Raw genomic sequence first — 14,606 nt, 5'->3', positions numbered from 1 at the left:
ACATTTAAAAGTTTACGCTGTATTTTTTAGTAAGTTAATTTTTAAGCATTTATTCATAAACTGTAATTATGTATTACTGGTTGCACTACAGCAGACTCTCATTAATACGAACAACCTTATTTTGAAGTTATCATTTTTACAAAGCAAATCATTGGTCCTGACAAAAAGGCTAATCCAATCTATAATAACAGAAATGTTATGTATCACGAAATTACGAACCTCAGTTCCTGACCCGGCAGTCATAAAATGAACTTTATAAGCAAGTCACTCACTACTGATTGCAAATTGACTGTATGAAAAGTCTTCTTCTGGCTAACATTCGACTTTCAGAGATAAGAACATTCGACAAATTCAAGTGTGCCCGGAGTTTCAAATTTGGTGCCTACGGAGTACAGCAGCGCAGCTAGGAATTAACCCCTTCACTGATGGATATTTCTCAACAAACATCACAAAAAATGTCATATTATTTTATTACGTTTTTTAATTATTTACAGGTAGATATTAAATAAATAACATTCATTCAAGTGTTTTACGAAGTCATTTATTTTAAAATTTACTCTTATTATATCACTTTTTAAAAAATTTCATGTATTTCTGCATAAAAATCAAGTAATATATTTCACAATAAATATAGTCACAAAAATTACTCACTATAAAAACAGACGATGGAGTTGGAAAAATATTAATATAAACTCAAAATTTGAAACACAGTAAAATATTATGTAAACTAAAAGTCTATTTTTGTGTGGTACACTTTGAAACAAGGGGCAACGCAAAGACCCACATTACAGTCTCCCTCCTCACCATTTTTCCACGCGCATCTCGCTTTCGGGAGCACACAGCACACTTCCGAGTTGGGTTTGACTTATTTTCCGTGTGTGGGATTATGTCTGGGAAATGCCTCTCGGTAATTGGGAGGGGATGGGCTTTTGCAGGTGGCCTACCTGCCTTAGGGGAGGGAACACTTGGGAAGTACAGTTCAATCATTTTATCTATTATAGGTCCAGCCTGTATTGCAAATGTGTTTTATCACCACCTGTTTTTCTATATAAAACATATGAATTCAAAAAGCAAATTTCCATCGAATGAAGAAATAATTTTTTATAATATTTTTTCCCTCTTTTTCTTGAGATTGGATAGTCAGCCAAATGCTGATCTACCCTGTCAACACCCCCCATTGTCTCATTGTAATCGATGACTACCTTTGGTTTCATAACCACTGCCCCCCTTTTCTGCACCTCTCTCATTTCCCTGTTGTGAACTGTAGAGGGTAACGTTACTTCCTTCTTGTCCTTCCAGGGAAGAACCAAAATTTTTCCTTTACGGAAAGCTGCCACATCTCCTTTCTTCATTTTTTTCTTCTTCAGCCCCTCTGGCATCCCCTTTCGTAACATGCACGCATAATTATCACAAGAATGAGAAACTAGTTCCTCGGTTAGTTGTGGAGAGGTATAAAAATTGTCTGTCGTGACACAATACCCTTTTTCAAATGGTGGTTTCATAAGTGACAATACCACTTGGGAGGACATTGGCTTTCTTTCGAAGTCTTTGTCAAGAGTAGTGCATTTCCCGGTATAAATGATTGTTGACCAGACGTATCCACAGTGATGGACTGTAGAGGACAATAGTTTTTATGCCATCTAGCTCTTTGTACAGTAATTCGCAGAGGAAAAAAATGTTAGCTGTGAACACTCCAAAAGACTCCGTAGAACTGACACTAGAATTTTATGGAAAAGGAGTGTAAGTAACCCAAAACAGATAGTGGTAAAAGGACCGAGGCAAAGAAACCAAAACATGAGGGTCAGAGGCATTGGGAAGGGAAAAATGGTGAGAAAGAGTGTTTTGGGTCATGTGCGGCAATAAAAAGGGAAAGTGGAGGGCAGTGAGGAAAAACCGATGAGGGTGCAGTGGTTGCATGAAAGGGAGATCGGAGGGGAGGAGGATGAAAAGGATGAAAGGGCGGCCCCGACAGTCCTTAGACAGTGCAAGGAAAGGCGGAGGGGAGAGAACAATGGATGAAGAGAAGGGATGGATAAACAAGGGGGTTGGAAGATAGAAAATATGTCTTCCCTGGAAGGGAGAAATTGCTGAATAGCCGAAGGTTCCATCTCAAATCTATGCACGGTCACAAATATTGACGAACTTACAGAAATGAAATAATAATCAGTTGTATTTGTAGCTAAATAATAAACGGAAAACTAAAAAACAAAGATATAGTTGGTCATTATAAAGAAAAAAGACAATAAAACATCACTGAGCAAGTTGATTTTCGGTGCGAAGATTTTGACACCATATTGCTGAAAAAGAACATTATCAGAAAGTTCCCGACTTCTGTTACGTAGTTTACAGAAATGTCTTTCGAACACGCGACCTTTGGAATAGCAGCTTGGACGTAATTTATTACGAGGTCCCGTCGACTACACTGAAGAGTAAGTAATGATAGTTTTGCTTGGTAGTGTATATAAAATGTTTCAAATCAATTTATTTACTGAATAAAAATATTACAACATCCTTTCCGATAGCAAGATTCGAACGCGCGACCTTCAGAATAGCAAGACGGCACTTGTCTGGCGACTCACCTCGGCTGTTCCAACGAATGATAAAAACTCTGTGAAAAGTCCTCGCAGTTATTTATAAAACGCATTAAATATGTTTCTTTGTTCACTTATCACATCTCGACATACAATAGGTTTAGAAACATAAACATTGTGAGAAATAATAGATTTTCCCCTCTTTTGGACCTCGAAAAAACGGAGAAGTTTGCAGGATATCATGCATTGTGAAGACACGTATGCACTCTCGCGGCAAAACTACGTACTTCTAATAAGGGGACGAGATATCTCGTCCAGATCACGAAAGAAGAAGCAAACTTGACATAGGACGAGTTAACTCGGCCGCGTCAGTTTTTGTGCGTCTTCTTAGGACGAGATATCTCGTCCGAATCAGGGAAGGGGTTAAGGCTGGGGGGGGGGGGGGTTAAGGTGCAACTGATACCGGGGTGTGTGGGGGTATGGAATACCCACCAGGATAAGCAGTAGGTGCAAGATTAATAAATTGCGGAATTTTAAGGTAAATGCTTCAAAATGGTGAGTTTTACGGCTTTCTGAGGGATATTTTATTAATCCTAACACTATTCTAATAGTAATATCAATTCATTTAAGTAAAATTGATTCAATTTAAAAACTTCTCTGAGCTCTGCGGGGGGTTTTATCCCCAAAACCCCCCTCGCTGCGCCACTGATGGAGTAGGCCAATGCAACTGGGTGTGGCATAGAGGAACTTGCACTTTGGGCACGAGAGTTGACTGCATATATTAAGTCGGTGCTCTGTATATTGTATATAAAATTTACTTTAAGCATAAAACCATACAAGAATTCAAATTGACCTCTATTACTCCTTTCTTTGCTTAAGAATTAGACCTTTATGTCTTACTTAGCAATGCTGAGATATCACTCTCGCATTTGACAGAATGATTGGAATTTCTACAAACTGCCAATTATTACATCCTTGCAGAAATATAGCTGAGGAAGTAATTAACATATGTATCTCATTTTGGTTTCAAACTGAGGAAATTTAATATTTTAATATCCAGTGGGGAAGTCAATCGGCCATAAAATATACGAGGGGGTGAGAAGCCAAGGCGTACAAGTGATTTTTTTATCAACAGAGTTAGGTAAAGTTAATTGTTAGAAGAAATACACAAAAACACGGTAGCCAAGGGATACGAGTGAGTCTCTGCTTCTGTGCTGACATCGAGTGGAAAATCAAATGCACTACCAAATATCTAATTGATCTGGTTTATTTTCTTTGCCTAATTTCTGTACATAACTCTGTGTTGAGAAAAGAAATCACTTGTACCCCTTGGCTTCCCACCCATCCATATGTTTTAGGATGAATAAGCAAAAATATAAAGAAGTTTGATAATTCTTAATATTAGAATGTTCCTTCAAAACAGAAAACGAATGAACTTACTTCAAAGCTGAGTCTTGAGTCAGCACATTAGCCATGTGAGCGTCATTCAGCGATCCTATGATGGCCTCCGTGTACTTGCTGTCAGTACCAATCATTTGAACAATTGCTTGATCACTGAGAATTCCCATTGCTTTGAAGACTATGATGATTGGTATTTCCTGAAAGAAAGTTGCGCATTAATGATTGATTGTAGGGTCATTTAAAGTGAGCATTGGAACATCAACAGGCAATTCCATTTCAAATCGCCCAATATCAATACAATTTGTTGTTCGACATTTTTAATTATCCTGATTTTTTAGTAAAGAGTAAAACCACAAAAAAGCATTTGAAAAAAATTTAGAAGCCATACTTTTTTTTGGCAGCCATTTTTAAAAGGGCGGCTGGGCAAATTTAGATGAAAAATGCGTTTTGCAAAAATTTTAATTTCAAAGTTACTTTAAAAGATATCAGAATAATTTAAAAACCAGTGTGTTTACCACAGAAAGAACTGTTGAAATCCATTTTTTAAATTTTGCTATCATAAAAGAGAAATGGTCAAAATATTTCCATTAAAACTCTGGAATTTGTCAATACTAACTTTTTAACGCCATAAATTTTTATGAAGGAAACGAGACTCACAAATAAAATGTCATTTCTGAGTAGAATACTTAAAAAAAAACTACTTGTAGTATAAGCTTTAGCTCTGAGAATGCACTCCTTTTTTCTCTAGAGCTCGTCAAACAATGCCGAAAGCCTTTTAACGTCAATTTTTGCAGGTCATTATCTAAAAAGAGACTGACTGAAAACAAGTGAAAATTATATAGAAAGTTCTTTATACACATATAAATATCTCAAAAAAAATTATCACTGAGACTCTACTACACTTAGAATTATGGAGCAGAGAATTTCAATAAAAATGCAACCACTTTACATGCTCCTGCAGCGCTAACAAGGGCTCGTGCAGTGCAACTTAGCTCACAGGGGCTTGATTAAATAATTACTTTAACAATAAGTATTGTTTAAATTAAAATCACATCTGTAATGAAAATTTATTTAACCTTTCCCTACGGAGGGCGTTTTTCCACGGCTTGAATTTTCCGATGCTAAAGGATGAAGGCCGTGTTTTCACGGTTTTGCGGTCAAGCATGCCAAGTGGGTCCCAACTGCCATTAGGGTCCCTCGGCGCGAGAGGTTCGACCCTTTCCTATTGTCTGTGTGGGGATTATCTCGGCCCATTCCGGCTGTTAGTGCCCCACTCAAGGAAGGTGCTCATGGTCACTTATTTGTTTATAAGTTAACAAAACTAAAAACGTACATGTTGCATTTATTGAAAATCAATGCAAGGAATTACATTCTGGATATTCTGCTGACCGGTTCCTAATTTTAAACGGAACTCTAGCATTCATATTAACGGAGTTCATCATCACCCTCAACAAATTTTGGAGACGCTAAGGTTAGATGTTTAAATGTTATTTTTAAAACTTACTAGCAAATTTATAGGAGCGATATTGTAATGATTTACATCTAAAGATATACGTTACTCTGTTAGCCACATACTAAGTGTACATTTGCGGTGAAATTCGATAGAATATCCGATTTAACTCCTATGAAAAAAGCCCTCGTAATGTAATAAAATATGATTCTCTTAGTTCTTTGCATTGTGGTTACAACAGATGGCGGTCACGATGCAGACCATGCAAAATATTTCTATTTTTAAGTACATAATATTCATTATAAATATAATTTTTAATGTAATTTTAATAGTAGCTTCTAATTTTTTTTCAAATGCTGTTTTGTGACTGTCTACTTGTACAGAACCTTTGATAAAAAAATCAGGATAATTAAAAATGTCGAGCAACCTTGCCTGGGTGATTTGAAATCGATTGACCCCAACAACATCTAAAAAGCCAATACTCGGTTGCACAACAAACGAAGTATCTTTGCGGGAGTGGCAAGCAAGTGGGGTGAGTGGAGGGAAAGTGTCTCAAAACATGACATTACCATGATCAATCAGATGACAACTAGCATGGCTTTGAGCATCTAAAATGTAGTCAGCCTCCAACTGCTGTTGTGATAACTGTGCATTCCTATTATTTGTGTTGCCAAACCTATCCTAATGGTGCACTTTCCTTTGCCCTTTTTTCAATCTGAGCCCATCGGCAAGGTATGCCTTTCACCCAATCTGAGACTGGTTTTATCAAGGTGGCAGCTTTTTCCTGGGCTATTGAGGAGTGATTATCCCCACTCCTTTCTAAATGAGGTTGCTTGTATTGTCGTGCACCACAAGAGTTCTGATTTGGGCTCATAGAACTCAGATTCAAGACCTCACACCCTCAGTATTGGTTCACTCAAAGTCTCATGTAAAGTCATTCAATAACAGAATTTGTGACAAAGGCTTAAACATAATCCTGAAGGTCTCAAAGGCAGACTAAGCCGCAAGCCACCTCTACGTTTCTATATGTTAAGAAACTAACCATTAATTTAAAAATGAGAAAAGGAGACATGAAAATTTTTAGCCAAAAAATACCAGACATTTTTTGAAATATCAGGTTAAAAAAATAGGTTGAAAATATAGGGGTTAATAGGGTGTGGGTTAAAATACAAAATGAATTATGTCTTACTCACATCTTGAAAAGCATTATGCTTGAGAAAGTACTTCCCCTTGCGAGCAATGACATTTGTCCGGGATTTCTTCTCGTGCGTGCTGCTCGTCACCTGACAGACCACCATGCCCTTCTGGTCCACCTCCACAATCATTCGGTTGCGAGACAGCTGCTCCTGGATCAAGATGACCTGAGAAAAAATATGGCAATATCATGAAAAAGCACTAGGGAATACACGATAATCCCATCAAATAATGGCATCCTTAATTTTTTCCATAGCAATTGCACCATCAGCATTGTAACAAGACTCATGAATTCAAATTGTCTAGCTAAAATTTTCATTTCAATCTCAGCATTTTTACAGATTTTGAGTCAACAAAATATGCACAATATTCTGAAAATGTATTTCCATAAAATTGAAAATCTAGGATTCAAAGTGGAACAACTGTTTTCCTAGCGTCAAAAATCATACCTTTCTTCACACAAAGCCGCTTAATTAAAATTGGTACATATACAAAAGAAGAGTTTCTGACGGTATCGAAGTAACATATAAATAAATTTCCGTTCATTTCCAGGATATTTCGTTTAAAACAAAATATATACAACACATCAAACTCTGATATCTGGATTTATTGCAAGTACAGTAGCATGCTTGTGCATGATAAGGCAATGATATATGAGAGAGCATTTTTGAAAATTTTTTGAATGGCTTGAGTGCTTTTATACTCAAGAGGTCATTGCTTTATTGGCAACTCCAACACATTAGACTGAATAACTGCATATTTAATGGTCATTTTCAAACTTTGAGCCATAGGCACAGGGATTCAAACCAGAATCTCCCGATTTCCGGTCGAGTGCTTCAGCCAGTTAATCTATAGAGGCATCTTTCCCCCCTGCGGATATTTGTGGACTATAACAGACAGGGGCTAGTCCCAGTATACTCAAAAATTAAAAAAATAGGCACAGTTTTTTGGTCAATTATATGGACACTTCTTTGAAAAAGGAGTTGACAAATTACAGTGGCTAGTCCCATTATACTCAAAAATTAAAAAATAGACATACATAGTTTTTTGGTCAATTATATGGATTGGCACTTCTTTGAAAAAGAAGTTGAGATGTTACAGTAAACTCACGATCATACGTGCTAATGATGGGGAAAGGTGGCACAAATAATCATAAATCACGGATAATCCAAACTGTCACTTTTTTTTCCTACAATTTTCAACATTTAAGTAAATCAAACATAATATATTTATTTATTCACATTGTCTGATATTTTAGTTTGCTTCAAGGACTCATTGATATCTATCTTCCCCTGACCCCGGTTTTTTTAGCAACGATTATATCATAGTACATATATGCATTCCCCCTGCTCCATATATGTACTCCAGCAAATTGTCTTCACAGGCAATCACCTGGTTATGACTCATGTGATAGCTACTCCCTCCATCTCTCCTACCACTTCCTCGCTGCCCTTACTTCCACCACACCATTCCTCCCCAGTTTGACCTTGTCTGGTCATGGTGTAAACATGCCTGATTGCTACGAAATCTCCGGTTCCCTTGGTCTGAATTCAACCCCATGCGAGTCCAAGGCAATCATTGAACATTAACTAATTGAAAAATATGTAGATTGCAGATAAAATTTTCTTAATTTACGACTGGTTATCCATTGAAGAAATAATCTAAAATTCATCAAGAGCCTTCTTCCCACTGCTCATTGTCTCCTGCAATACAACAGCAGATATCCAACCAAACTTGAAACATTTCTTTTCAGGAAGTAAAGAAAATACATAATAGCATTTTAAGAAGGCAATTAAAATGGAAATAATAAGCCTAGAGTATCCTTCCATTAGGTGTTTTTGTGTCCAATTAAATTTCTTACAGACATCACGGAAAACATTGAAGGAGGGTGAAATTCATGCACGAATAATCCACAACATGGATAATCAGTAATACATATATTGTACTATCAAATTTCTGGATTGATTTGTACTACTAACATCATATAATCTAAGAAATAAATTTGTTGAAATATATGTACTATTGCATAAGCAAAAGTAAATTTCAAGACAAAGAAATGCTCAACAATCATTAAATATCATCATCACTAACCTTTTCTTGTCCACGAACAACAAAATATCCACCAGGATCATGTGGGCATTCATTGGCCAAGGCCAGCTGATGTGGTGTTTTCCCTGTGAGCACACAATTTGATGATCGCAGCATGATTGGCATACGACCAATAGGAAGGTCATTTCGCACCACCCTTTGGTTTCCTCTCGTGTACTCTATGTCAACTGTTATTGGAGCGGAGTACGTGATGTCTCTCAGGCGACATTCATGGGGTGTACTCGCCTTACTGATGTTGAAGCCTTCCTCTACATCAGGAGTTCCAACATGAACCTTCATGTATCTACAAAAAAATTAAAATTTGAGCTTAGCATCGTAAGACATAATTTTACAGTAGGATCCTGATTTTAGGTGTTCAGGGAGGCAAAATTTTAAACAATAAATGTGGAAAAACATTAAAAAAAGAACCTGCAACTTTTTAGGTTTTGAAAAGTCTGTAATGATTAGAATAGCTTTCTACAAATAAAAAATATCACTTAAATTCACCTAACGGTGAGACATGTGACAATAAATTTTTTTTATCAATTTCATATGCTTTTCCCTAAGAAGGCTGGAAAATGCTTTTCAGAAACAGGTAAAAATTGGGAATTAAAATTAAATATTATAAGTGATTTGTGGATGATACTTAAAGAGGATTATGGTATCAATTAACTTAAAAATATACCAACTAGGAATAAATAAATGTTGAATGCAAAGACGTTAAATTCCGACCCAACTTCATTTGTCTAAGGATCATACGAGTGAATCATGATGTTGATGTAAGAAAATTTTTTAAATGAACATACATATAAAGAATGGCATTAAATGAACAGCAAAAATGCAATATAGGCAGTAGTTACTTAAATAAACAGCATACAAGATCAGGCTTTTTTTTAATCGTTCAAATATTCTTTTATACCATGATAGCATATTTTGTACACTGCCCTTTCTCAAAATACTAATGAAAAACAGATTAAAAGGCGAGAAACTGCTGTGAGGCAAAATATGACAGAGACATAGTGTGAATCTTGCCAAAGAGATGGAACTACCATAGGGGGGAAGGTCAGCACCATAGGACATTAACTACGTTACACATTGCCCAAAACATATCCTACACCCATCCCTCCGATGCTCTCAACACTCACGAGACACTCAACATGCCCCAGACTACGAATAATTTTACAGACTTTGACCTGGCTAAACTTGAAGTTTCCATATTCTTTCCTCTTGATCTTAAAGCAAAAAAGAGGTTTGTGACCTAAATGTTTAAGGGAGCATTCATTAATTATGTGAGGCATTTAGAGAGGGTAAGGGAGTCAACTCTGACCAAACCTCACGTCGGATAGTGTAAAATGTGAATCTAGACTACGATCATAGTAATCTGAAATACGAGTCTTAACTGATCTTAAATAAAAACAATTGAACAAATTACTTTTTTTAGTAAATCTAATGCAATTAAGCATAGATTAACGTACATACACTGAAAATACGCATTTTGAACAATCTCACCTATCGTCAAAATCACCTTACATAATTAACAGATAATGTGAAGGCTTCATGCTGAGTTTATTCACCTTGCAAGAAGTGATAAAATAGTACATCTTTAGATATGGTCTATGGATACAATTATAATTGATCATATTAATATTCCAATGATGGATTAGATTCAATCATTTTCCAAATGCCTGTCCATTCTTTCAATAATGAAGTATGTAGTTTGTCGATTAACCTAGGCAATTTATAATTATAAATATAGGAAGTGCTAAGAATAGTGGGAGAAAAGAGAACTCTTCTGAAAATCGAAAGGAGATGACGGGAAAACTTAAGTTGGCCATATAATGAGACATGATAGCTGGGTGAAAATAATCGTAGAAGGACAGGAAGAAAGGCAAGGGGCAGCCCCGAATGAGTATGACAGAAGAGGTTTAAACAATGTAAAAAGGAATTAAGTACGTTGCTTTGAAAAGGCTAGCGGATATGAGAGAGGAATGGAGCGCTGTATCAAACCAATCTCAGGATTGTTGACTAATGATGATGATAAATAGATATGAAAGAAATTAGTAACGAAAAAAAATATGAGCAAAGAAGAAGCTTTCTTGGCAGTGAGGCATAAGAAGACCGCAGCTGGAAAACAATTCCACGAATATGATCAGCAGTAAAGAGGGGAAAAGAGAACTTGTCCTTGGCTAAGCAAAGAGGGTCCTTCCTCCCAACCTCCAAAATTCTCTGCAGATAGTCTTAAGTGATCCCACTCTAAATGAGCCCCCATAAAATGTACCATATCCTGAAAAATTCCCACAATTTTTTCTCTGGCAACAGCCTTAAAATTGTATGGGGCAAGCCATTAGCTGCAGGAGTGCAAGGCAAAGTGGGTGCAATGAGGGAGCAAGGATGTAATGTCCAATTCCCACAATCATTTTTTCCATCCCTCAGAGAGGCAGCTCCAGTGACACGTTTTCAGGGACTAAAGGAGTGATCGCGTGACTCATCATACTCTGAATCACAAACTCATTCTACTCATTTTTTCCGACGAACCCGGGGATTCCGAGAAACCCCCCCCCCCATGAGTCTTTAAACTAGGTGACAAAAACGAGTAAGATGGTCTCAATAATTAAAAGAAAATTTATTTTAATAAACACTCGTTTAAAATTACTGTTTTTGAGTTCTAAAAATCATGTTTTCAACATCAAAAATCCCCGGACCCCCCTTTGCCCTGTGGTGTTTTCCATGCATCCCAGAAGGCCCTCCCCATTTCAAAATCCTGTCTATGCCACTGACCACAAATATCTAGTATGTTGAAGAGAAAAGCTGAATGTAGCCATCACATTGAGAGGACAGAAATTAGATAAAGTGGATTCATTTATGTATCTAGGAGGTACCATCACATGGGAAGAAGGATCATGGACATCAAGCGAAGAATAGCCCAAGTTAAGAAAGCATTAATGAGGAAAAGAGAATTGCTGGGCTCAAAGAAGACTAGTGGAACCTCACTCTTTTGCTCTGAAGGTTTCTTAGTTAATCACCACAACATGATACTTCTGAAACCACAAATGCTAATAATTCCCACTCACCTAATCATCTGTTAGACTCAAAGTATTAAAAATCGATGATAGTAAGGCAGGGAATGAGGTTAAATAAGGGAGCTGAAGAATAAAATGGCTTTAGATATAATCTACAAATTTTTAATAATAATATGCCTTTATTCGGGCGAGGTTGAGACTAAAAAGTCCCCTCTTCCACCTAAACCCTCGATAGCGTCAATGCTTGGCTATTATGAATATAAAATATTTAGGCAAAGCTTCAAAATACGTGATGCTATCAGAGAGATGGCAAATGGACCCCTATAACCACCCTCTTTCAACCTGCAAAACTTTCATTCACTCAGCCTTCATTCCGATCTGATCATCTGGTCTTTTTCGATGTCCTTCATCATAGACAATCCTGAACAATAATTTTAGAAGACCATATTTTCAAGCCTTACGTACATAATGCGCACATTTAGGTCAATAAACTAAACATCACGCACTTAATCGAACATCTGTGAGTACTGAATGGTAGATAGCCGCCATATCACTTCACTTACACTGACTGGACTTAAATTCCACTTTGAAATGAAGTTGATTACCACCCAGAAGCTAATTTCTACCCTCAGAATATTAAATAAAATGATACATATAAAAAGGGGCATAAAATCCGCATCAAAAGCTAAGATTCAACTTACTTCAAGTAAAACAAAGGATCTGCTTCACTGGTTACTTTATCATTTGCCTTCACGATATTTTTTATTTCCACGTTGACAAAGTAGTTGAACGAATCAATATGTGGTTTCACAAGACCTTTCACTTGTAGGAACGCTGGGACTAGTTTCCATTTTTCCTGAAATTGAGATACATCAATGAAAAACTTATTCACATAAACGAAAACGCGGATTCAACAAGGCATTGCCTACCTCAATCGACTTGATAGGTTCCTTCAGTTTTTTGGGATCATCCATACAATTACCGAAGTATTTATTAAATTCACCCATAATTGAAACGCTTAATCATCCAAAAATAACATCAATACTAAGGAATAACACCCGCAAAACTTATACTTTCTACCTCTTTGTTGACATTTGAAGCCGACTGCACCACATGGCTGAATTTACGTAAATCGTTATGCATTTTTTCTCGGAATGCGGGAAGTTTCAAATTACCACTAGAAATGACTACTGAATTGAATGACCTGACTTAGCATAAGTACGTAATTTAATGATTTAACTTTGATTCAAAATTATGGAAAAAAGTTATCATTTTTTTCGTAAAAATTTTATTCTACTCTATCTAAATCTAAATCCTGAAACCAACTCTAAAAGAATCCTCATTTCTTCTAAACTTAAATTGATGCCGCTCTAATGGCACATATTATTTAAATAATTAAACATCGCTAGAGGCGGGATTTTGGTCTTTCATAGAGGAGGAGGAGGAGAGAAAAGGTGTTAATTTTGGAAAGAGAAAGGAATTAGAGGCCATGTTAATGGACCACTTGACAGTATCAGGCGGACCTGGGGGAGGAGAGAGTCTGATGTTGAAATAATTACCCCCCTCTTTCCTCCTCTTTGCTGATTCGGCCATTGTACCTAATGGGCTCATTTGCCTCAGATGCTTATTTTGCAGTGGCCCATACTCATGCTGCTTACCTCAGACCATGAGAATAGTCAACAATCTGTTATGCCACCAGTTCATTTGAAAGTACATAATAACAATCAATCAGAATTTTTTTGATAAATCTAATTTCTTCGACTGAACACACATATTCAAATGAATACTTAACCTTTGAAAGTCTAGCGTGCCAGTATGGGCATGGGAAAAAAATCTCCATTTGCTGCGTGGAGCGCCTGCTAGGGCACAATCTATGTGTTTAAAGAGGATGTCTGTTTGTCTGTCCACTATGCGTTTCCATACGGATGCATGGATTGTGACCCAAGTAAGTACACCAGTGGTTCTCATGCTCAGGAATCCGATTGTGCTACTTTCAGTTGCATCCTACGCATCCTTAGCATCATTTTCTTATTACCGAACCTGTGGGCGGTCAGGGGTGATTGGGGCCCTCGGCTGGGGTTCATGATGGGGCCTCGCCTCAGCGGAGGATTCGCCCCCCCAGAAAATTTTAGGAATTTGCAAGCCCGGAAATGTATTTTAATGCCATTCTGACTCTTAAATACAAGATAAAAGTTAAAAAATAAAATTTCGTAAGAAGAAATACTATGGAAAGTGAGAACTTTACAGCTTATAAAATTTAATTATGTATTATGGATCTATTACCTATTTAGTTAATTTGATCCTTGAAAATGCCCTAAAATTTAATACACCACTAAAATTACCTTTTCGGATGACCCATTCAAAAAGCGAAAGTAAAGATGAAAAATATTACGAAAGCACATTTTGGGGCCAGATAAAGACTTAAGGTTGTTATCAATGGGGTTTCCTATTAATTTTTTATTGCCTAATTAGAAAGATTATTACTCCGGGAGTACGCATTTCACGCTTTCAGATTTTTAAATCATGACATCTATTTTTCGCGATTAAATGAAAAGTGAAAAATTTCAAGCCCGCGAAAACGCGACGCACAGTGGGCTGAAATCGAAAAAAGCGGGCCAAAAATAATTTTTTTTTCACTTTTTAATTTGGAAAAAACCATTATATTTTCAAATTAAAGAATGATCAGTGACCACATTACTGTAACAATTTTATTTATAACTCATTTTTTTAAAGCAGGAGACGTCTGTCAATTTAATGAAAAAATGATATCAAAATATTTTTCCCATTTTTTGAAAAAAATTGAAGTTTTTTGCTATTGTTGCATTATGTTTTAAAATGCCTAAATTTAAATCATTACATAATAAAAATGAACATTTTTTGAATCCGTTGTAGTGAAATGTTTTATTCTAGCGATAATTTTTA

General features: G+C 36.5%; 1 protein-coding gene across 1 annotated transcript in view; it reads right to left on the bottom strand.

Annotated features, from left to right (window-relative positions):
• Positions 1–12,806, bottom strand: part of LOC124161200 (DNA-directed RNA polymerase III subunit RPC2) — a 52,272-nt gene extending 39,466 nt beyond the window's left edge. The window contains exons 1-5 of the mRNA XM_046537450.1: positions 12,614–12,806; positions 12,386–12,540; positions 8,668–8,968; positions 6,576–6,743; positions 3,972–4,129 (exon numbers count right to left, since the gene is read on the bottom strand). Of these exons, the coding sequence (XP_046393406.1) occupies positions 3,972–4,129; positions 6,576–6,743; positions 8,668–8,968; positions 12,386–12,540; positions 12,614–12,691 (860 nt within the window). The 5' untranslated portion in view covers positions 12,692–12,806. The remainder of the gene's footprint in view (positions 1–3,971; positions 4,130–6,575; positions 6,744–8,667; positions 8,969–12,385; positions 12,541–12,613) is intronic.
• Positions 12,807–14,606: the final 1,800 nt, after the last annotated feature.

The sequence above is a fragment of the Ischnura elegans genome, chromosome 6 (assembly GCF_921293095.1).
Source record: "Ischnura elegans chromosome 6, ioIscEleg1.1, whole genome shotgun sequence".
Classification (NCBI taxonomy): Eukaryota; Metazoa; Arthropoda; class Insecta; order Odonata; family Coenagrionidae; genus Ischnura; species Ischnura elegans.
This window is presented reverse-complemented; position numbering and strand designations above follow the sequence as displayed.